The sequence below is a fragment of the Zootoca vivipara genome, chromosome 2, assembly GCF_965207765.1.
Source record: "Zootoca vivipara chromosome 2, rZooViv2.hap1.1, whole genome shotgun sequence".
NCBI lineage: Eukaryota > Metazoa > Chordata > Lepidosauria > Squamata > Lacertidae > Zootoca > Zootoca vivipara.
Genome location: NC_142584.1, coordinates 35,252,842 through 35,277,580, shown reverse-complemented (window position 1 = coordinate 35,277,580; position 24,739 = coordinate 35,252,842). Strand labels below are relative to the sequence as shown.

Below are 24,739 nucleotides of genomic sequence, written 5' to 3'. Positions count from 1 at the left end.
TCCTATTGGGGTAGTTTGTAGAAGCTACTTATCACTGGGTTGTGCCTTTCACTTCCCCAATGGGACTTCTATCTCCCCTCTTTCCCTGCATATCCTCTAAATCTGTTCTAGTGATTCCCCCAACCCTGTGGAGCAGATTTGGGAATAGCACAGGTGAGGAGGGAGTTCCATTGCACAAGCTGAGGTCATTCCACTCATGCATTTATTTAGCTGGTCCTGCATTCTCAGTCCATTTCATGGAGCATTTTCATGGAGTTCTCTTCTGTATCAACAACTGTCGTAACCCTTTCAACATGGAGAAATGTAGACTGGAACAAAACGTGTTTCAGTTCAGTCTACAGCAAAGTGTGTGATTGCATCTGGATAGCACTTTAATATATTTGGCATTTCATCAGTTGCGAAAAGCTACGGTACAGGTACACTATGATCGCTTTACAAGTGTCTAAACTTCAGAGGTGACTAAATCAACTCATATTTTTACATGCTATTCAGTCCCCATGTGAATTGGATCTCAGAATGATAGATTTACTACACTATGGTTACCAGATTTTTTTCAATGAATCTGGGGACACTTTTTTAAAAAAAATTTTTTTAAGCAACAGGGAGTCAGTAGTGGGGATGGAAAAGCAAAAGACCCTGGGCTCAAGCACACATGCATATCCCAAGCCTTCCCCGATGATCTGCCCCCTTCCCCCCCTTTTTTTGACAGATTGGGGGAGGCTCGGGAGTTGCGGGAGTCATTGTCCAGGAGGGGCGCAAGGCGCACAGTTTCTCTGCCAGGCAAGGTGCAAAACCCTTCTTTCGCACTCCGTGAAACATAAAGGTGCAGAGTTTTTTTTAAAAAAAACTGGGCAACAGCCGGCCAGCCTCAACTCCTGAGCCTCCCCTGATCAGTCAAAACAAAGGGGGAAGAGGGCAGGAGATCTGTACTAACTAGAAGGGTGGAAATAATCACACTCCTTGGGTCTCTGCCACCTGAGAAACATCCTAATGGGAGGAAGGGTTCCATTTGTGAAAAGAGCCCATTCACATGTTTGGAATGCTCATTCACTGTCCAGTAACAGTGCAGAAGTTACTCCCACGTGTGTGCATGTGTGAAGAGCTCCCATGTATATTATTCTACTGTTCTCCCTATTCAGATACTGTTTCCCCATTAAGGCCCTAGTGTATTGTGTTACTGACTTCAGTTATCCTAACCTTTCTGTTCCTTTCTGTCTTTCCTACCACAGCTACAAAATTCTTAATGCCTCTGCAATTCCTGAAGGCCAGTTTATTGACAGCAAGAAGGCTTCTGAGAAGCTTCTCTCTTCCATTGATGTGGATCATAATCAGTACAGATTTGGCCATACTAAGGTAAGTACAAGCATAGAGTTTGACAGTTGTTTCCAGCAAATAAAAAAAATGGATGAAGTGCATGAGAGGAGAATGGTAAAATAGAACAGGTAGTATATTTGGGGTGCCTAATTTATTTATGCATGGCTAATTCCCCTTTTAGTTATTTTCCCCCATGTGAATGTAATCTCCTCCAAAAGCATAGAAAGCAGCCACTGCATATTATGCTTCTCTCTCCATTCAATGGCAATGTGATTAGAAATGGATGAGCTCTCCTCAGCTCTCCTATGATTGACTGTTAGTCCCAGGCAGAAGGTTGGAAGGATATGGTTGTAAGCTGGACAGGGCAGACATAGTCATAGGTTCAGGTTCACCAAGATAAAATAAGCATGGCAAGGTTCAGGTTCCAATGAGAGAGGCAAAAGTCAGGTATTTATAAGGTAGGTTACAGAGATCAGGTTCTGATGTGGTGAGATATAGCAGGTAGCACCCTGGAGAGTTCCAAATGAGGCTCAGATTTGAAGCATCAGAGCAGCAGGCTCAAATGTTGCTTCAGTATCAGGCAAACTCTGTACCTTAAGCAGATCTGTAGCTTTGTCTGGATGGCTGGCTTTGCCTCTAGTAAGCCCAGTCTGCTTTGTTTCCAACATCATGGGGGACTGCATGGCTCAGCTGCCTTCAGGGCAGGAGTCCTCAAGGGTAAAAAAACAGCATTGCAACCTCCTCAAGCTGTGAGCCATGTAAGTTCCTCTTATACTGGGGCTTCCAGGACAGAGATGGTTTTCAAGGCTTGTTCAAGGCCTGCTGATCCTTCTGAATCTGTGGCCTCATCCTCCTAAAATGATGAGCCACAACCTGGTGTCATGACACTGGCTTGGGATTTTCCCTGAAAAACCTGAAGAAATTTCCTGAGCTAACCAGAAGTCTTGGACAGAAGTATCTTTCTGTTTCTCTCCCCTCCCACACACATACCAGCACCCTTTTCCTTTAACATAACAATAGTGCTGAGAGCAATAATAAAAGACAGAGAGGGGGTAAGGATCACCCACTTCACATACCACTTTTCTCTCCCCTTGTTAGTACTATGTGCTTGTTCAGTGGTAACTTTTGTTTCAAACTTACCAAAACACCACAGGTATTCTTCAAGGCTGGCCTCCTTGGGTTGCTGGAAGAGATGAGAGATGAGAAACTGGTAGCCCTCATCACCCACACACAGGCCATGTGCAGAGGTTACCTCATGAGGCTTGAATTCCAAAAGATGAATGCAAGAAGGTAACTAGTTGTTTCCTTGATGAACCTACAGAGAGCAGCTCACTAAAATTTGTTTGTGCACATTAATGTCAGAATATGTCAGTATTAAATGTATGGTCTTCTGTACAGAATGAAGACTATACAGTGTTATACTTACGGTAGTTCCCTGTCTCATACCTAAACTTTTGTCAGAGCTAGGATATGTATTTTTGATGCAAAATCTAGCACTGTTACTTTCTCATCTTCAGCATTTGAACCTTGCTTTGGCAAAGCTTGTTGCTCCTTTATGCCACAAATGTAATGCAGGTATTTTGGAATTCCCCCACCCTCTTTTTATTTGGAAACGACCAGTTTGAGCTTATTGTGCTAGCTGAAGGCCCATGCCAAAGCATAGAAACACAAACAATTTCAGATACAAAATATAAATCAAGGCATCGACTAAAACAGAGTCATCAATTTCTAGTGAGACTATAACCAGGGGGCTGCCACTGCTATACCAAGTGTCTTTCAGATATAGACCCCGGAATCCCTGTTACAGTTCACAACTATGTTGTCCAATTCCTTTTTCCTAATCTTTCTTGCTACCAGCATGAAAAAGGCCACTTTATAAGTCACAAACACACTAACGTTTAAGTCCCTTTCTTTCCATACATTCGCAGAGAATCAATTTATGTAATTCAGTACAATGTCCGTTCATTCATGAACGTCAAGCACTGGCCCTGGATGAAGTTATATTTCAAGATCAAGCCCTTGCTGAAGAGTGCTGAATCAGAGAAAGAGATGGCCAACATGAAAGAAGAATTTGAGAAAACTAAAGAAGACCTTGCAAAGTCAGAAGCAAAACGAAAGGAGCTTGAGGAAAAAATGGTGACTCTGGTGCAAGAGAAGAATGACCTTCAACTTCAAGTTCAGTCTGTAAGTATCATGCATTCTCCTAGTTGCACTTCTGATTACAGTCATACCTCAGTTTAAGTACGCTTCGGTTTGAGTACTTTCAGTTTAAGTACTCTGCAGACCCGTCTGGAACGGATTAATCCACTTTCCATTACTTTCAATGGAAAAGTTCACTTCAGGTTAAGTACGCTTCAGGTTAAGTACAGACTTCCAGAACCAATTACACTCATACTTCAGGTTAAGTACGCTTTAGGTTGAGTACTCCACGGACCCGTCTGGAACGGATTAATCCACTTTCAATTACTTTCAATGGAAAAGTTCACTTCAGGTTAAGTACACTTCAGTTTAAGTACGCCACAGACCGTCTGGAATGGATTAATCCACTTTCCATTACTTTCACTGGGAAAGTTCACTTCAAGTTAAGTACGCTTCAGGTTAAGTACAGATTTCCGGAACCAATTGTGTACTTAAACCAAGGTACCACTGTACCACCTTCCATTGTAGAGAGAACACTCAGTGGGCAAGCTGAGAGCAATAACCTTCAACCTGGTTACTTGACAATCTAGATCTCATAGATGAGCTTCTGGAAAGAGCATATTGCCATCTAGTCCTGCTTGACAGGATTCAGTGGCAATAATCACAGCAGCGTTCCTCCTGATTTTTATATATAAAAAATAGACGCACACATCTGGCTTCTTCTTTTCTTTTATAGGAAAGTGAAAGTTTAGCAGATGCTGAGGAAAGGTGCGATGGACTCATCAAAAGTAAGATTCAGCTAGAAGCTAAGATAAAAGAGTTGACTGAAAGGCTGGAGGATGAGGAAGAGATGAATGCCGAGTTGACGGCCAAGAAGAGGAAACTTGAAGATGAGTGCTCAGAGCTGAAGAAAGACATTGATGACTTAGAACTAACATTGGCCAAAGTGGAGAAGGAGAAGCATGCAACAGAAAACAAGGTTCTGTCCCCTTGCCAACACGAAAGTAAAATTTTAAATCGGTAGTAAGGAAAGCAAGCAAAAGATAACGTACTTAAACTTAAGAAGTTTTGGCTACTGGTTTGTTCCTTCAACCCTTGTATTGCAGCACCTGAAGTTTGGGGTTTGGATGTTCAGGCCCTGGGCAAATCAAATGATATCTACAGAGTTGTGAGTTCAAAAGGGAATGTTATACATCTTGCTTTGGATCTTTGAGACTGATTAGGGGGGGGAAATCTAATAATGTATCAGGTTGTATCCAGTGCTGTCCCAATTCAGAGTTGACATGACTAAGGGCTCACCCACACTTACTTTTTGCCCCATGCTTTCTAGGCACAGGCTCACGCTTTCCTGGTCCAAGTTCGAGCCCTTTTTATTTTTATTTTTTGCCCCACTGCTTTCTCCAGGAAAATCTGCTCTTTAATGCTGAATCTGAACAAACAGCAATTTCGGTTTTCTGTGACTTCCCATTTGCTCTGATTCAACACTAAAGAACAGGTTATCGCAGGGAAAGTGCCTGGGATAGGGGGCGGGGATGCTCAGACAGGGAACCTTAAAATGCGGACCTGTTCCTAGAAATGCAGAGCAAAGGTAAGTGTGGATGAGCCCTATTTCACATTAATGTCCATAAATTGGAGAGTGCAGAGTAATGAAACTGACTTTTTTTTGGTTGGAAAATATTAACTTGCATGACAGAATTCTTCCTACTAGTCCTGTTGGAAGATTATGCTTGGCCCTCTGCATAATGTCAAGGGGATTTTTTTTCAACTCGTCACATTTGTATTTCTAGATTTCATGGGCAAAAAAGACACAAAAATCAGCTTTTGCCCAATCTTGCTGTGTAACTCAGTGTGCTTTATTGCATTATTTCACTTTTGTAATGAAGAGGTCAGGAGGAAAGTCTCTGAGGAAAGTCTCATTGTGTTTCCACATCTGTAACTAGTGCTACTCATTACATATGTATAGGATCTGAGCAGACACCAGCCTTTGGGTGATACCATACTCAGTGTAGACCCACTGAAATCAATGAACAACTTCCTTACATCCATTTACTTCAGTGGATCTACTCAGCATATGACTTAGTTGGGTATTACCCTACATTATTTTCTCACTCATAAGATAAGGACTGCATCTGTTGTGATCAGGAAACACGCCTAAATGGAGATCTTTATTGTTTCTTAGGTTAAAAATCTTACTGAGGAGATGGCAGCTTTGGATGAAAACATCTCCAAGCTCACCAAAGAGAAGAAAAGCCTCCAAGAGGCTCACCAGCAGACTTTAGATGACCTCCAGGCAGAGGAAGACAAAGTGAACACTCTGTCCAAAACCAAATCGAAACTTGAACAGCAAGTTGATGATGTAAGAGAATTTTTAGTGTTGAGAGGACAGAATAAAACCAGTGGGAGAAATGAAGTCTATTTGTAGTTATACACACTGGCTAGAATCAATGTAGAATCTGCCAAATCTTTTTTTGTACCAGTCCTCAGTTCTCTATCTGCCTGATATCATCGGTTCTCTCCTCCAGGCTTAGGAAGGCAGTGGAAGCACAGAACTAATGCAACCTGAGGCACCACTTAACTAACTAAACATGGGCAAACGTATCTTCAAGTAATTTTCAGTAATAAAATGTGACAATCCACTGCCAGCCTAACAGTTGCCTTTTTGAAGAATATTTTCTTTTTGAAGACTGCAAGTGGTAGATCATTTTTAGGAGCAAGGGAACTCGCCTCAAAACATACTCACATATTTTGAACTAGGTAAACTTAGGGATATAGGAAGCTGTGTTACACCGAATCATTGGTCCATCCAGCAGCTGCCTCTACAAGGTGTCAGACAAGCCTTTTTCTAACATGTTTGGCTGGTATTTATTAGACTTTGTTATTAATAGGATATCTAAGAACTGAATTTTATTGTAGCATTGCCATCATTGCAGGGGCTTAGAAGCCTCTGTTTTAAGGCCTAAAGGGGCATCTAGCCCATTGGCCTTTCAAAACTCCTAATGCTTTATATTTACTCCCTCTTCTTTGAAACAATAGCATTAAATCGGTGTCTCTTGTTCTTATGTACTGTTTAGCTTGAAGGATCTTTGGAGCAAGAGAAGAAGCTTCGTATGGATCTTGAGAGAGCTAAAAGGAAGCTGGAGGGGGATCTGAAGATGTCTCAGGAATCTATCATGGACCTGGAGAATGACAAGCAGCAAATGGATGAGAAACTGAAGAAGTATACTGCTGAGATTTTAATATTGTGTTACTGGATCTCAAATTTGACCTTCCTCATTAAAATGCTTACTTTTCTTTTTTCCTCCTTCACCAGGAAAGAGTTTGAAATCAGCCAGGTACAAGGAAAAATAGAGGATGAACAGGCTCAAAGCTCTCAGCTACAGAAAAAAATTAAAGAGCTACAGGTAGATCATAGAAAACCTTTGTGCCTCAGAAATCTCAGTTTTTAAGGTCACTCTCACCCCTCATGTACATTCACTGCTTATATAGTGGTTCTAAAATGATATTCTTACTCAAATTGAATACCTACATACACACTTAGTATGAAGACACTAGATAAAATCACTTTAGGAAGAAGAGCATATTACTCCAGGGAATTCAACCACTGGTCTTAAGGAACCACTGACTGTAGGTGTATATTGTCTCCTTAATGTGAGATGTTCAAGAATACAGTATATTTGTGTTCATATGCATTTCACAGAGAACCTGAAATATTATAAGTTTATAAAATAAGTATGCATGCACTGCTTATTTTACACATATTTTTATTGAAATAATACAGTGATTTAGTACTTTTAGATTACTCCTGGCCCAGCTACTTTATGCGGCACAGATTTGGCTTAATGCTCACCCTGACTTTATAGAAACCATTCAATCCAAGTTCTTAAGGCAGATATTCTCAGTGCCATCTTGTGTTTCAAATGCTGGCTGAGAGGCCAACTCTCTCTCAGTTGAATTACAAATTTGGTACCGGACATTTACTTATTGCCTTTGTCTGAATTTAACCCCCACCAGTTTATTAATTAGGCAGTGCCTACATGACATTGAACAACAGAATAATTTAGCCACTATAAGAAAATTTTGTCCTTGGTACGATTTTTTCCCACCTAGTCACCTCCACACATCAGCACCCTATCAAAACTTAACAGTTTTAAAATACAGACATGCCTTCACCTATGCAAAATGATTATGTCCATGCGTAGAAGGCAGTATCAGATCTGTAGCGCATGTACTCCTTGCCTCTGTGTACTCCTAACTTCTGTGTAATGAGGTTATTACTTCTCTTCTATCATCCATACCAGGCTGTTCATCCACTGCTACATTGTTCTTCCTTCTTGATTACCAGCAAACACAGCAAAAAATTTAGCTGGGGCAATCAGAATCAGATCTACCATCTGAATAACCTGTTTAATGCCTAGTAAAGAGTAGCGCACTTGTTTATGTCTTATTTGTGGACAAGGAAAGTTATTAACTCTTTCATTTGTATAGCTGTACATTCTCAGAACGTATTTTGTACAGCCAACAATCTAGCTATATCTGTATTTGATTGTATTTGATTCCTTTGCTATAGCTTGTGGCTGATGCAAATAAAGATTTTTACTTTTAGTTTATAAAATCATGCACAGTCTACCTAGAGTTCCTTTTCAGTTCTACTGTTTTCAGTGGCATAGTTAACCTTCTGTATCTTATTTTCCAAAGGCCCGTATGGAAGAACTGGAGGAAGAAATTGAGGCTGAGCGTGCATCTCGGGCCAAAGCAGAGAAGCAGCGGGCTGATCTCTCCAGAGAACTAGAAGAGATCAGTGAGCGTCTGGAGGAAGCTGGTGGGGCAACCGCAGCTCAGATTGAGATGAACAAGAAACGTGAGACAGAATTCCAGAAAATGCGCAGGGACCTTGAAGAGGCCACTCTGCACCATGAAGCCACAATGGCTGCTCTCCGCAAGAAGCATGCAGACAGTGCAGCTGAACTGGGGGAACAAATTGATAACTTGCAACGTGTGAAACAGAAGCTGGAGAAGGAGAAGAGTGAGCTGAAGATGGAGATTGATGACCTTGCCAGTAATATGGAGTCTGTCTCCAAAGCCAAGGTAGACAGTTGCATGTCTTTATTGTGACTAACTGTTCTGCTGTAGATTCTGATTAATTAAAACATTGTTTTTTATTTCTCCCCTCACAAAGAGTAATCTGGAAAAGATGTGCCGGACCCTTGAAGACCAATTCAGTGAAATCAAGACAAAAGATGAAGAGCATGTGCGGCTGATCAATGATCTGAACGCCCAGAAAGCACGTCTGCACACCGAGAATGGTGAATTTGGACATTTTTAGAAGACATAGGCATTCCTCCTGACATTTATTTATTTTGAATAGTCCCATCCCACCTTTCCATAAAATTCATTGTAGACATGTTATCTACATATGTATTATCTTTGCCTTGACACATCAGCATTAATGTTATCTAAACTGCACCCTTCTTTGTCAATCCAGATATGACCAAGTATTTCACTGTGGAAGATCCCCCTTGAAAAATTAGTGGGGTGCGAGAGCACCCACTGATGCTTTTACACATTCTTCATTGACTCTCATCTATTTCCGGTTCACTATGGCTTACAGTGTAGGAAACTGCATTTCTGTCTCTTAAAGTGTATCTTAGAAATGTGGGTTGTCGGATAATTGGGTTTTTTTCTTTACTGTGGTGTGGAAAAGTAATACTCGTACAACAAATACTCAGATACAAAAACTCAGCCACAAATACTCAAAGGCTTCCACTGCCTTCTCCTTTAGACCCTTATATTAGTTCCTGTTAACAACTACAAATGCACTGTTAATGTTGAATAGAGAACTGCCATGGTTTTTAAACATGATCTCTGTGTTTAAATCTATGCATGAGCACCAGTAGTGAAAAACTACTGTTGATAGTCAAGTGGGAGTATTGGGGCTGCATGAACAGCATTAACAGGTGGCACAAGTGAGAGAGTCACAGCTCCATGAGAAGATTCATAAACGTTATTCAGATTCTTGAGGCACCATGCACAGCTGCTGGTCACCCAATAGACCTTGAGCCTTGGTGTTGCTCTCGATTTCCTAAAATGTTAATTGCACATGACACTTCACAGAATATATCTTAAGTAGCCTCTACATGCAGCTCAGAGAAAATTAGATAAGCACTTAAATCCTACTGATAGCAATGAGAATAAAGCCCATGCAGCTCGTTCTGGTTTACAACTCATTTTCTCCAGAGTGAAGAAGGCCACCATTAAAAGTATATATGGATAGATCTAAAGCAGGCTTCCTCAAACTTGGCCCTCCAGATGTTTTTGGCCTACAACTCCCAAGATCCCTAGCTGGCAGCACCAGTGGTCAGGGATGATGGGAATTGTAGTCTCAAAACATCTGGAGGGCCGAGTTTGAGGAAGCCTGATCTAAAGCAAATGTATTAATCTGAGCAAAGAAATTATCAAGAACTAATGTTAATTGCAGTATTTATCGTAATTATTGAAAACTGTAGTATTTATTGCATTTTATTTTAATAGAATCCATACTATATTTGTAGCAATTATTGTGGACTGTAGTAACATCCATTTCAAAGAATGGGAGGCAGAGATGGAAAAATTCTAGTCAACCAAGTGCACAAATGATTTAAATCAGCACTTGCATTTCCACCAGTGAGACTACCTAGGAGCAGGTGGGGTGTTTTTTCAACCATCTCAGCCTATGACTATGTGAATATATTTTTTTCCAACAGGCGAATTTACTCGACAACTAGAAGAAAAAGAATCTTTTATTTCACAGTTGATCAGAGGTAAACAAGCCTTTACCCAGCAGACAGAGGAACTCAAGAGGCAGCTGGAGGAAGAAAACAAGGTGATTTTCCGCTTGTATATCTTGCCTCAGAGAAGTGAGGAATGAATAATCCTGATAAAAAGAGGCAGGAGAGGCAGGGAACATCAGAAAAAAGGCAATAAAACAATCAAAGCTGATTTCCAGCTGACATGGACTGATGCAAATTCAAGGACAAGTTACAGCATGAATGCAGTAACACATGTAACAGGTGCTTTTGTAAATTCTGCAATTGCTATTGAAAAAGCTATGATAATTTGTTGTTGTTGTTTAGTCGTTTAGTCGTGTCTGACTCTTCGTGACCCCATGGACCATAGCACGCCAGGCACTCCTGTCTTGCACTGCCTCCCGCAGTTTGGTCAAACTCATGTTCGTAGCTTCGAGAACACTGTCCAACCATCTTGTCCTCTGTCGTCCCCTTCTCCTAGTGCCCTCAATCTTTCCCAACATCAGGGTCTTTTCCAAGGATTCTTCTCTTCTCATGAGGTGGCCAAAGCTATGATAATACTGCACTGTTAAAAAAAAAACAAAAAAAACACCACTCCATAAGATTAATGTGTGGAATTTACTGCAGTGAAAGCACGACTGCGGCTAAAGAATACAAAAAAAAAAGACTGAGAGAGAGAGAGAGAGAACAGTTCTCAGAAAGTAATGCTTGGTTAAGTATTATATAGTCAATACTTTTATGTTGGAGTATAAACTAACTGCTGAGGAAGAAAACACCCCAGATCTCATATCTGACATGACTAACAGACAGATGTAGAATGTCTGATTGAAACAACCTGCATGCTGTTGCTACCCATGTGGTCATCATTGCCATTCACATTATGAACCCTTAGGCAAAAAACGCTCTGGCCCATGCCTTGCAATCTGCTCGCCATGACTGTGACTTGCTCCGGGAGCAGTTTGAAGAGGAACAAGAAACCAAAAGTGAGCTGCAGAGGGCTCTCTCCAAGGCCAACACGGAAGTTGCCCAGTGGAGAACCAAATATGAAACAGACGCCATTCAACGTACTGAGGAATTAGAAGAAGCAAAGTAAGTACTGGGAAGGAAATCAGGGGAGAGCTTTGGAGATGCCAGGGTTTTAACATGTGGTGTTTATTTTTGACAGCAATTCCTCTATTTTTAGTTTTGCATCTTGTGCAGATCTGTTTTTTGTCATTGCTATTTGTTTTATGAACATATTTATACAGTGGTACCTCGGTTTAAGTACACAATTGGTTCTGGAAGCCTGTACAGTGGTACCTCGGTTTATGAACACAATTGGTTCCGGAAGTCTGTTCATAAACTGAAGCGTTCATAAACTGAAGCGAACTTTCCCATTGAAAGTAATGGAAAGTGGATTAATCCGTTCCAGACGGTCCGCGGAGTAACCGTTCATAAACTGAAGCGAACTTTTCCATTGAAAGTAATGGAAAGTGGATTAATCCGTTCCAGACGGGTCCGCGAAGTACTTAAACTGAAGCGTTCATAAACTGAAACATGGGTGTAATTGGTTCCGGAAGTCTGTTCATAAACTGAAGCGTTCATAAACTGAAGCGAACTTTCCCATTAAAAGTAATGGAAAGTGAATTAATCCGTTCCAGATGGGTCCGCAGCGTTCATAAACTGAAAATTCATAAACCGAGGTGTTCATAAACCGAGGTTCCACTGTACTTAACCTGAAGCATACTTAACCTGAAGTGAACTTTCCCATTGAAAGTAATGGAAAGTGGATTAATCCATTCCAGACAGGTCCGCTGAGTACTTAAACTGAAAGTACTCAAACCGAAGCATACTTAAACCGAGGTATGACTGTATACCACTCTCCCATAAAATATCATGGTAGTATAGAGCAATATAAAACATGAAAAACCATTAAAAGCAGTACAAAACAATCATTAAGATAGCTGGCTACTCAAGAAAATTGGAAACTACTGAATTAGGCCTATTGCCATAAAATAGAGTCTTCAAGAGGCACCTGAAAGTCAAAAGTGGTGTTCCGTAGCATAGGACCAGTGGCACATAAGTGCCCAATTTCTGGTTGAGGTCAACTAACTGACTATGGTCTTCTGAACAATCTCATTTTACCCAATTCCCCTTTCCCCCTAGTTTTTCAGTTGCTTCTATCTATTTTCTGTTGCTTTTCAATAGGTGGCCTTCTCAGTCCAGTTGGCTGCTCCTCCCACTGCTTTTCCTTCTCTTTGGTCCTGTCTCATGAAACACCCCCCACACCCCAGCAGCTATTGTCCTGTCCCTAGATTCAGAAGCCTTATTTTGTCACTCCAGGCTGTCCTTTCTATGGGTCTCTATGTTCTGTCGCACAGAAGTCTCCCACCTAGCCAGGCTTTCTCTCGCTTTCTGCTCTGCCTGTACATCAACACGGTTTGAGAAAATACCTTTGGTTGCAACATGGGATACTTTGCCTTTCAGGAAGAAGTTGGCTCAGCGGCTCCAAGAATCAGAGGAGCAGATAGAAGCTGTCAATTCTAAGTGTGCTTCCCTAGAGAAGACTAAGCAAAGGCTGCAGGGAGAAGTTGATGACCTCATGATCGATGTAGAGAGGTCCAATGCAGCTTGCGCAGCCCTGGACAAAAGGCAGAGGAACTTTGATAAGGTTTCCTTTTCTTATTGGGTAGCGGGCAGACATTTTGCAGGAAGGGCAAACAATTTGTGCTAGTTTACAGTTGCAATCCTGATAACTTCCAGGGCTGTCTTTCGGCATTTCTGTGAATTCAGCACAAATTTCTATGAGAGTAGATCAATTCCACCCTTAACCATGTTTGTTTGGTAGCATTGTAGCCTGTATAAACTTTTTATACATGCAACATTAGACTTTTCAATAGTAGTAGTGGCATTTAATAATATGCACTTCAGTGGTATATTTTGAGCTGTGTGAAGCAGGCATGTTCTTCAGAATTAGAAATCCTGCAGGGGGCAGGCTAATCTCTAGTTATAACAGACTAGTACAGAAAAAAACAATTCTACATTGTCATTATTAAATTGGTTGCTGTCTGCAACTCATTATAACCTCTTTGGTCTAGAAATCAAAACTGCATCCTTATGTTTGTCCCTGAAGATTGATTGAACACAATATAGTTGGATGTTGCTTATTAAACATCCTTAGTGAAAGTTGTTTATTGTAACTGAATGGTTGCTGAGGAACCATTCAGACAGTGTGAATGAGGTGCAGTGATTTTGAGCCCATTTGGGGGGGGGGATGAAAGTTCAGGAGTGTTCCTCCCCACCCCATTGGTGGGCCATGGCAGACTCACTTGGCAGAGGTGGCAGGCAGCACTAGTCCTCTGAGCAGACTGGTGACGCCCCCCTTTTATTTTTGCACAATGCTTGAGATACTAAAATTGTCAAGATACTAAAATTGCAGTTGTCTCAGAAGCCAGATGCTGCTCAGAGAACCAGCCGGGAGAGGGAGAGGGGTTAAAGTGGTACCGGGGCATGGGAGCCCTAGCATCTGCATAAAGATGCTACGTGCCGTCACCTGCCCTGTGAAAGGCTCGTATGTGATACGCAACATTTCTCCTCGGTCATAGATCCAGAGCCAAACTTTCGACACTGGTATTGCGGCAGCCTACCTGGATTGTGCTGGGGTGGGGAAGGTTGGCTGTGAAGCTGGGGCTGTGTGGGTGCAGTGGTGGAGCCCGTCTGATGCTTCCACCAATATGGCAGCACAGCCCCAACCTCTCCACAGCACAGTCCTGTCCCAGCCCTATTCAGCCATGCTGCAGCAACACCAGTGCTGGGAGGGCAGCTCCACCGCACTGCTATTGCATACCCCTGAGTAAAGCACAATGCTGTGTTCCTGTGCTATATGAGCCTATTTGTTACCTAGGTGCTAGCAGAATGGAAGCAAAAATACCAGGAATGTCAGGCTGAACTGGAGGCTTCCCAGAAGGAGTCGCGGTCCATGAGCACTGAAATTTTCAAAATGAAGAATGCTTATGAGGAAGTGTTGGACCAGCTTGAGGCTGTCAGGCGAGAGAACAAGAACTTGCAACGTAAGCTTCTTTTCCCCCACAGACCTCAATCTAACGTGAGGCATCTGTAACGGTAGATTCACACAACCACTTTTCTCCTGCTTAGTAGTACTGGCCAAAGAACAGGCCTGCTGCTTTTACAGGTTCAGGGTAGTAAGATGTTTTTCAGCTGATTGCTGCAAAGGTCCATATCCTGCCTTTTTTCCAGACTTAAGGAGGCTTATGCAAATTAAAACACAGATAAAATACAGATAGCTTAAAACATAAAATTAATAGTTTCAAAGTAATTCAACTGTGGTAGCACTATAAAAACAAATCTTTTAAAATATGTGTATTGAAAACCGCACAGCAGTGTTAAAAGCTCTTTCCTTAAAAACAAAAAAATAAATAAATGCAGGCTGTATTTTAATATATCTATATCTCTATCTATTTATCTATATAGTACAAAAGTCTTTTTATTATTAAAAAACCTTTGCATCTACTGTCCTGCAGAGGGAAAAATCATACTTCAATTAAATTGAAGCATTGGGTATCATATTACCAAAGATTGTAGCCATTAGGATAAATTACCCAATTTCTACCTGCAGAGGAAATTTCTGACCTGACTGAACAGATGGCTGAAGCTGGCAAAAGCAACCATGAATTAGAGAAAGCAAAGAAGCAGATTGAACAAGAGAAGTCAGACCTCCAAGCTGCCTTGGAAGAAGCAGAGGTGAATATGAACACTTCAGAGACAGTATTAATTGGCACTCGCTATACATGGTGTGTCCCTGCCCCCCAGAGGCAGCACAAGGACAAGGACAGACTAAGGTGGCATATCTTTGGGGGGGAAAGATCCCTAGCCCATTGCTTGAAGTTAAAGTTTTGTGAGAGCAGTGTGTCAATTTTCATAGTGAAGAACTGGACTGCTACCAATCTGGAGCTTTGGGAAGGTTTTTAGTGCCACCTTCTGGTTAGAAATAGAACAAATGATTAAATTGAGAAGGCCCATTAGCTACACTGCAAACTAGAAATGCTAATTGCATTTCCCCCTGACGACTGGGAACATGGACTGGGCAAACACCTAAGAATAGCAGGAACTGTCAAAAGCCTTCCAGTCTTAATTGTATTATTGTTGGGTAATATTTTCATTTATAAAATCTGTTAATTTTAGAAAAAATAGTTTCAAGATGGTTAATTTGAACAAAATAATTTTCATGGGGGGGCCATTGACACTTCTTAATTACTAAGTGTTTTATTATAAATACAAAATGTTTTATTTATTATTCAGAATGTTTGGGGTGTTTCCATTTTACAAGTTGCATCTATGATCTTACAGTGTGTCCATGTTTCATAGTTAAATACAAATCCATAATTGAAACAAATAATGTTGTTTCATTGATGAAAGGGATCTTTGGAACACGAAGAAGGGAAAATCCTGCGTGTCCAACTAGAACTGAACCAGGTGAAGTCTGAGATTGACAGGAAGGTTGCAGAGAAGGATGAGGAAATTGAGCAACTGAAGAGGAATCACCAGAGAATGGGAGAGTCCATGCAGAGCACACTGGATGCTGAAGTCCGGAGCAGAAATGATGCTCTGCGGCTGAAGAAGAAAATGGAGGGGGATCTAAATGAAATGGAAATCCAGTTGAGCCATGCCAACCGCCAAAGCGCAGAGACACAAAAACATCTGAGGAACATCCAAGGGCAACTGAAGGTCAACCTAACTGCATACACATGTTGGGGGATTGTAACAATTTGCATGAATTCATTTTGTGGTGGAGTAGGGAACAAAATTGAAATTTGACTAACCCTTATAATGTTATGGATGGCGTGTTAAAAATGTGTTTTTACTCTTTTTGTGCATCACAAAAGAGAGAGCCAATGAAAGGGTTATTCGGTGCCAAAGGAGATTATGAAAGGCATACATAATAATAATAATAATAATAATAATAATAATAATAATAATAATATGGAGGTAATACAAGTTTATCAAATGCTATTGGCCATGATGGTAAAAGGACAAAAAGTCAAGTTCCCAGCATACTTAAATTTTATCTTCTAGGACTGAATAACAGAGCATAGACGGCTGCTAAATAACTGCCTTGTTTCATGTAGACTTGGTTTGACCGCATTTTGATCCTTGTCATAAAGATTCACCCAGCTATTGTTCAAAGAAAACTTCAAAACTGTAGCGTTTGTGTATCCACCCTTCACCCAAAGGGCTCAAGTTGCATGCTAGCCTAATGGCTTGTTATAATATCCTGGTGTGTTGTCATCTTTATTATGTGCTGCCCTGATAGCTTTACTTCTTGGGTGCCCCTAAAACCTTTTAAGTAAAATAAAATGAATAAATAACAGTTCTGTGAATGAGGAAGACTGACTGAGACGTGTCGAGACTTGACCAAAGTTGCCCAGTGAGTCTTGTGCTGCAATCCTAACCCTGACTCTGCAATGGTGGAGGAGGCTCAGATCCAGCAGATGTCCACAACCACTGGCTTCAGCCATGACAGAGGCCCCCAGTGCAGCTGCAGAAAGCATGGCAGAGGCAGGGCTACCGGTGGCAGAGGGTCCTGCAACAGGGCAGGAACAGAGATGGGCTGCCAGTGATCTGCTGGATTGTAGGTTGCTCCAGTTCCCAGAGAGGGGGTCCAATTTGGGCCTGGAGGTGCAGGACCAAAAAAAAAATTATGCTGCTTCCCCACTTCCACCCAAGCCAGTGTTGCCAACAGGACTTCCGATGCAGTGGGTCCTCAGCTACTCTGTCCCACCCCTGTGTTCCTGGCCAGTTAGGATTCCTTTGCCCATTGTCTGGGAATTTGCATCTTGGCTTCCTGTTTCCAAAAATAGTTGTCAAATGGGAATTTGCATCTTGGCTTCCTGTTTCCAAAAATAGTTGTCAAATAAATAAAATAAACTATGTGTTAAACAGCCAGGCTGGTGTTAATACCATGCTGCTCGGTATATATTTTAAAACAAAGCTGTAAAAAGGTTTAAGCAAGGGTCATGATCAATGGATTACGAACTCTCTGGCTTTGATTAAAGGGTGTGTTACAAGCCTCTTCCCCATGCTCTACCCACAAAAGAAAATAAATAAATAAGCCTTGTCCATTTTAATTTTTCACAAACAGTGGGAGAATATCCTCTTGGATATTCTGAGATGTGTCTTTTTGCAAACTGCAGGATTCCCAGCTTCACCTGGATGATGCTATGAGAGGCAACGATGACTTGAAGGAGCAGCTAGCTATGGTAGAACGCAGGAACAACCTGATGACGACTGAGCTTGAGGAGATGCGGGTAGCTCTGGAGCAGACGGAGCGTGCTCGCAAGGTGTCTGAACAAGAGCTGGCAGATGCCAGTGAGCGTGTGCAACTGCTGCATTCCCAGGTATATAGTCATAGGAGCACAGGTAGCTGCCTTATTCTGAGTCAGAACATTGGCTCATCTAGCTCAGTATTGTCCCCACTGACTGGCAGTAGCTGCCCAGGATTTCAGACAGTCATCTCTCCCAGCCCTATCTGGAGATGCCATCAGGGATTGAAGCTGGGCCCTTCCCCGTGCAATTCAGATGCTTCTGCCACTGAGCTACAGTCCTCCTTCCCCACACAGTGAGAGGCCAAAGCTCCCTGAGACTGGAAGCAAAAAACGCTTTCTCATCCCCAGCTAGTCTGAGCCAGGAGGCAGAACCTGCCCATTGATTCATCCCTGGAGAAATGCAATAGGACACGTCTCCTCACATGTCTAGTATCTCTGGTCTTGGTTGTGGCATCAGTATCGGCGAGCAAATGCAATTGCATTAGATAATGCAGGGGAGTAACTGCTGACTGTGCCCACAGAACACAACCCTTCTCAGCACAAAGAAGAAGCTGGAGGCGGACATTGCTCAGTTCCAAGGAGAAATTGACGATGCCATCCAGGAGGCACGGAATGCGGAGGAGAAGGCCAAAAAGGCAATTACAGATGTAAGTGCTCCATCCTGCTTGCTGCAGGCCCCATTCTACCATGTGTTGGTGCTCTCCATGTGGGAAGCCATTTGTATGATTTTCACAATGACAGCTGAAACTCTCATAGTTTTGCATCACTACTTAAGCCACACCCACTTAGCTATTGCCTTTGTTGCTCAAGTTTAGTCTAGCCAACCATCAAACTCAAGTGGCTAAGATTACAAATACTTTGGACCACACTTTGAAGCAACTGTTCAGTGAAGTCAACATAGTGCCCTCCAGGTGTTGTTTAACTACAGCTCCCATCTAGGGTTGCCAGACTCAATAGAGGACAGGACTTCTGTGCCTTTAATTGCCCTGCTCTCTTTTGAGTCTGGAAACCTTAAAGAGAAACCATCAGACCCTTTGCTTGGAAATTAAACAAAGGGTCTGCTGGTTTCTCTTTAAGGTTTCCAGACTCCAAAAGAGAGCAGGGTAATTAAAGGCACAGAAGTCCTGTCCTCTATTGAGTCTGGCAACCCTACTCCCATCAGCCACAGCCAGCATAGCCAGTGGTCAAGGATGATGGGCACTATGGTAGCTACTGCTTTTTTAACTGATGAGTTCTGATTTCCCCATACTGGCTTTCCTGCGTAGTAGAAGAAATTAATGGATGCTTGTTTGTGTGGTAGAAATCCTTTAACATTGGAGAGGTGTCTTTCTCTCTTCTTGAGTTTGACAAAAGAACCAGCTGTTTCTAAAGAACAGGTTTTTGTTTTACTCCATTTATGTAGTGCCGTTAGCAGTACAGTATATGAATGCCACTGTAGCAACACCTAGTGTCGAAATCAAGCACTACAGCAGAAATTCAGTGTACTTCACCAAAATAAAATAAATAATAATTTTTAAAAATCACTCAAGGCGCTTCCAGACTGTCACTATTATTGGATGGAATTCAGTCACATCTTGGGAAATTAAGGCTGTGCAATTGAAACTGACATGGCACTCTTGTGAAACAAACCCATTCCCCTAAAAGATCTGACTTTCCCCCTGTAACTGATGCACAAAGTGTGGGATAAGGCTTGCTTGACACAATGTCATTTGATCTCCCCACAAACAAATCAGGATAAATGTTCATTAAATAACCTCTCCACAAATAAATCAGACTGAGTGCTTATTAAGCAGGACATCTGGCAGCAACCTCATATATTCCAATCCAGAGAGGATGCTCTAAAGTCTGGACCCCGATCCAACTAACTAACTAACCAACCAACCATAGAAAGGCAAACCAAATGAACTATGTAAACACACCCTGGTGAGCAGTGAGGTACAGAATCTACAACACTAAAAATAATGTTGGGAGCTGTGCAGAGAAGTGGGCACTTACTGATGTTACCATCTATCTAATTAGGCAGCCATGATGGCAGAGGAGCTGAAGAAGGAGCAAGACACCAGTGCCCACCTGGAGAGGATGAAGAAGAACCTGGAGCAGACAGTGAAGGATCTGCAGCACCGTCTGGATGAAGCAGAGCAGCTGGCCCTGAGAGGTGGCAAGAAGCAACTCCAGAAACTGGAGGCCAGGGTACAGTGCTAGAGCTCATTTGTCAGTGTTGTTTGACCTTGTCATAGTGACTGATTACAAGCAGAGGATCATGCACAGGGCTTCCACTGGTGGGTCTGGTTAGGTGAATCCTCCTCACACTGATTTTGGAGGTACCTTTTCAACATGGTAATTCCCATTTAAGTTTTCAAAGATGTATTGACCCTTCCCCGTAAATTTTGATCCCTTTATCAGAATATTCTGTTGTAGGTACACGAGTTAGAAAATGAGCTTGATGCCGAACAGAAGAGAGGAATTGAGGCAATCAAAGGAGTGCGAAAATATGAGCGGAGAGTCAAAGAAATCACTTATCAGGTAACGATGTCTTATTCCATTTATTGAATTCCTGGGATTCTCCTCCATTGCTATCATTCTCTTTATTTGAGAAAGACAGAAGCAGGTCAGCACAACCTATTTACCATGGAACCGAATGAGAGGCAACCCAGGACTTAAATCATTTCCCCCCCATATATATATTTTTATTGAGTTTCAAAGAAAACATTGCAACGAGGTTAAAATACATCTAACACTCAACTGAGTGGTGTGTGCAGAGAGTGCTTTCACGGGTGGAGGCAATATCTCTGAATACTAGTTGCTGGGAGTCACTTGTGGGGAGAGTGCTATTTAACTCTGATCCTGCTTCTGGTCCTCCCATAGGCATCTGGTTGGCCACTGTGAGAACAGGATGCTGGACTAGATGGGCTTTGGGGCTGAACCAGCAGGGTTCTTATGTACCTGTTCTGCCTGTCAACTTCCAGAGGATAGGCACACTCTCAGAGCCTTACATTGTTGGCATTCCATTTACATTCCATGCAGGCTGAAGAGGATAAGAAGAATGTTTTCAGGCTTCAAGACCTAGTGGACAAGTTGCAGCTGAAGGTGAAAGCGTACAAGAGGCAAGCTGAAGAGGCTGTAAGTGCACAGATCTCAAATGGCTTAAACCTATCATGCTTAAACCTATACTGGTCATCGTTACTCACCCTGCGTTCCTGTGTGAGGAATAGTGGGGTACAATAAATAGATGAACGATGATACGAATAATAAAATTAAAATACATTGTCCAAAGAAACACACAGCTTGAAAAACACCCAGAACTGTTTATCTCTCTTGTAACCCCTTTCAGGATTGCACTGACATAAATCATGACACCTCTTCACCCCTAACCCCACGCTCTACAGTTAGGAAGACCGTGCCCTGTAACCCCTACATCCTGGAACTACATATAGAACCACCCATTCCTTATACTACTACTTCCACATGTCAAAGGGGTGTGGTGATAATTTCTTCCCAAACCCCAATTATATCTTGTCTCCTTGACAGTGTCCCACCCACAGACGTCATATAAATTCTCACATCACAGAACAGCAAGTAGAACCCATGTCTCTCATGAGGACACAGATTCACTCTCATGCCATTTACTGCAGCACTCAGCCACTTCCCAAAGCATTCCTGCATAACCAAGCAGAGGACAACCATCCCACACGTTTCTAATCTTCCCTTTCCTGGTAGTGTCTCTATTAGACATCATAGATCACGCATCATAGATCCTTTCAGAATGCAGCTGTCACTTCAAAGAAAGAGAAAGGGTGGGATACATGATGGTTATCCTCTGCCTCCACAGCTGGAGGCAACAATGCTTCTGAAAGCCCGTAGCTGGAAACCACAGGAGAGGAGTGCTACTGTGCTCAAATCTTGCTTGCAAATTTCCCACAATCATCTGGTTGGCCACTGTGAGAAGAGAATGCTGGACTAGAGGGGCCACTGGCCTGATCCAGCAGGCTCTTCTTACTGTATGTTCTTACAGAGCTATATCTTACCTCCCACAATTTCCAACATTCTTAATACAATTCCCAGCATTCTAGTTCACATCCTATGGTGAACAATAGTTAATGGTTTAAAACAACAAATGGGTCAATTTGGGCTGCTTTTCCATGACCCCTGTCTTAGTGTTATGTCCAAATGGTGATTACGCTTTACTTCAACAAACCACACCCAGTTACAGGTAGGTAGCCGTGTTGGTCTGAGTCGAAGCAAAATAAAAAAATTCCTTCAGTAGCACCTTAAAGACCAACTAAGTTTTTATTTTGGTATGAGCTTTCGTGTGCATGCACACTTCTTCAGAATATATGGTATCAGAAGAAGTGTGCATGCACATGAAAGCTCATACCAAAATAAAAACTTAGTTGGTCTTTAAGGTGCTACTGAAGGAATTTTTTAAAACCACACCCAGTAAGCCAAGAGCAAACTTTAGATGACTGCAGGTCACTGTTTGTTAGACTCAGAACAAACCATAATCCCTCATTCAGATGCAATGCTAAGCCAGGCATCATGGTTTGTTTCCCCTGCACAATGTCAGGGAGGAGGAAAACAGCCTGGATTGGTGAAGAATGTGAAATCAACATCGTTGTGGGACACCTTCGCTGTCACTTATATGTTATATACTATACCTTTGGCTCTGCTTGTACTGTTGATTTCATGTCATGTTTCTGTTGTGCAAGGAGGAGCAAGCCAACACAAACTTTGCCAAGTTCAGGAAGGCTCAGCATGAGCTGGAAGAAGCTGAAGAGCGAGCAGACATTTCTGAATCCCAGGTCAATAAGCTGAGGGCCAAGAGCCGTGACATTGGGGGAAAGGTAAGTGTCTTGGTGGGATGATATACTGGCGTAGAAGGAAACTTTTCTCTGCACAAGGATAACACCTTCTATCTTTCAGTTGGTACAGTTAATCTGCTTGGGTTCAAATTCCTACCTAGCTCTTCTAAGGAAGTAGCCCCAAAGTGAAACAGTGTATTTTCCTCCATGAAGTTTAAATTGCCTTTGAGCCTTCCGCTTGCTATTGAACACTTGGTATTTGTTAGTGGAGAAATGAACAGGAGAGTATTTGCAATGCAAATTAGTATTCCGGTCAATGTAAATTTCATATTCACATTAAAAAGAAATTGTCACTCTAAGGCTGTAATCTTATGCATACTTACATTGGAGTAAGTATCACTGAACTCAGTGAGGCTTATTTCTGAGTCGTTGTCTTCTCTGGCGATCACTCGTAGCCGAGTAAGAATGTCTTCCATAAACATGGTTTTAACAATGAGTCTGTAAGTGACTGTGGAGGCCAATTCTGGATCTGCATGTCCTTCCACAGTGGGGACATTGGTTTCCGGGTGGGAGTTGATCACGGTGTGGATTTGCCATGCGTGCCTTCCTCTTAGCACATTTCTCCCTTGCGTCCTGAGATCGAGTGTCTTCAAAGCCCATTATACCTTTGGTAAAGGCTGTTCTCCAACTGGAGCGCTCGCAGGCCAGTGTTTCCCAATTGTCGGTTTTTATACTACACTTTTAAAGATTTGCCTTGAGACAGTCTTTAAACCTCTTTTGTTGGCCACCAGCATTACGCTTTCCATTTTTAAGTTTGGAATAGAGTAGTTGCTTTGGAAGACGATCATCAGGCATCCGACCAGTCCAACGAAGTTGATGTTGAAGTACACTGAGTATTTCTGAGTAGACATGTGTAGGATTGCATTACACACCTAATGTGGCTGGGGTAAAAGTAATACAACAACAACAAATGTAACAAGATGCCCAATGTAATTTTCCACCTTTCAACTGCTTAGCTCCAAGAACAAGAACACCAATGTAAACATTCTACATTTGAATATTTGAATTGTCCTTGCTTGACTTGATAGTAAGCTTTGCAACCTATCCATCCATTTAACTGTAGAGAAATATTGTCAAGTGCAGTAATGAGCTATCCCCCAATAAATTTGAAATGGAGAGAGAGAGACAAATATCTTCAATAAATATTGGAGTGTTGAGTACTCACAGATTTGTAAAGCCAGAAGCAGTGACTGAGATCATGTTCTCCTTACAAGCATGTGCTACGTAATTTCATGGCAGCATCTCTGCTTCATGGCTCTTAAAACAAATAGGAATTGTATCCAGACTAGAGTGAAATCTGGAAGCCTGGGCTACAGCCTGACAAGGATATTCTTTCCCCTCTTCTTTTGATTTCTCTCCTTTACCTTGCTGTTTCTCCTTCATATTATACTTCTGAGCCAAGGAAATAAAAGCAGACAATTCCAGTCGCTGTGGTGGCAGCAATCCCACCACAGTTTGTGGGGGGGTGGGGAGAGGGAGAGGCAAATAAGACAGAGCAATTCTTCCACACCAGAAAAATAATGCAAGAGGGAGAATTCCTGCTTGTTAGTCTCCCCCCCTTGCCATACTCTTGCTACCTACACTGTTCACATACAGTGGACGCTTGGGTTGCGAACGTGATCCATGCGGGAGGCACGTTCGCAATCCACAGTGCCGCATCTGCGCATGTGCGGGTTGTGATTTGGCACTTCTGTGCATGCACGAGTGCCAAAACCCAGAAGTAACCCGTTCCAGTGCTTCCGGGTTCAGCACGGTGCGCAACCCAAAAACACACAACCTGAAGCATCTGTAACCCAAGGTATGACTGTATAAGCTGTTCTGTTACCTCATTATCTTATAAATTTGAATTTATTTTTGTACAGAAATCAGAAGAATGAGACGAACTATTCCTGAAAAGATTCCACACAATGTGGAATTCTTCACAGTGAATGTACATGTAAATCATTGAACCTGAATAAAAATACATTTTAAGCAACATATTTCAGTTGTGACCTTTTAATGTTTCATCAAAAATCAGAGGCCTTTGAGAAACTGAAGACTCCAATGGGAATGTGGACATCCGGCGTACTTGCAGAATTCTTGAGAGCTAGGTAACTGCAGTTAGCTGTGGAATAATTCCTTGGTGAATGGTGGCGTGAATTTGTGAACATGTATATTTTCAACATTACCGCCCTGCCCCCCAAGTCTGGTAATACAAAAGCAAAACCAACTCAACCAAACAGTGCAAGCATTGGAGTAAAAACAGCGTTAGAAAGCCGGTTGAAACAAATCTGTCTGGGTGCATCCATAAGACCTGTTTATTGAGCATTCACTCCAATTTGTT

The 24,739-nt window shown here is 42.1% G+C and overlaps 1 protein-coding gene across 1 annotated transcript in view; it reads left to right on the top strand.

The window, feature by feature from the left end:
* Positions 1 to 24,394, top strand: part of LOC118079899 (myosin-1B) — a 67,949-nt gene extending 43,555 nt beyond the window's left edge. Inside the window, exons 56-78 of the mRNA XM_088661179.1 lie at positions 1,230 to 1,353; positions 2,468 to 2,604; positions 3,243 to 3,498; positions 4,190 to 4,457; positions 4,560 to 4,621; positions 5,633 to 5,809; positions 6,525 to 6,670; positions 6,764 to 6,854; positions 8,149 to 8,538; positions 8,630 to 8,756; positions 10,194 to 10,312; positions 11,128 to 11,324; positions 12,702 to 12,885; positions 14,119 to 14,284; positions 14,851 to 14,975; positions 15,651 to 15,959; positions 17,426 to 17,629; positions 18,079 to 18,204; positions 19,577 to 19,747; positions 19,976 to 20,080; positions 20,582 to 20,677; positions 22,264 to 22,398; positions 24,279 to 24,394. Coding sequence (XP_088517305.1) covers positions 1,230 to 1,353; positions 2,468 to 2,604; positions 3,243 to 3,498; positions 4,190 to 4,457; positions 4,560 to 4,621; positions 5,633 to 5,809; positions 6,525 to 6,670; positions 6,764 to 6,854; positions 8,149 to 8,538; positions 8,630 to 8,756; positions 10,194 to 10,312; positions 11,128 to 11,324; positions 12,702 to 12,885; positions 14,119 to 14,284; positions 14,851 to 14,975; positions 15,651 to 15,959; positions 17,426 to 17,629; positions 18,079 to 18,204; positions 19,577 to 19,747; positions 19,976 to 20,080; positions 20,582 to 20,677; positions 22,264 to 22,398; positions 24,279 to 24,293 — 3,730 coding nt within the window. The 3' untranslated portion in view covers positions 24,294 to 24,394. The remainder of the gene's footprint in view (positions 1 to 1,229; positions 1,354 to 2,467; positions 2,605 to 3,242; positions 3,499 to 4,189; positions 4,458 to 4,559; positions 4,622 to 5,632; positions 5,810 to 6,524; positions 6,671 to 6,763; positions 6,855 to 8,148; positions 8,539 to 8,629; positions 8,757 to 10,193; positions 10,313 to 11,127; positions 11,325 to 12,701; positions 12,886 to 14,118; positions 14,285 to 14,850; positions 14,976 to 15,650; positions 15,960 to 17,425; positions 17,630 to 18,078; positions 18,205 to 19,576; positions 19,748 to 19,975; positions 20,081 to 20,581; positions 20,678 to 22,263; positions 22,399 to 24,278) is intronic.
* Positions 24,395 to 24,739: the final 345 nt, after the last annotated feature.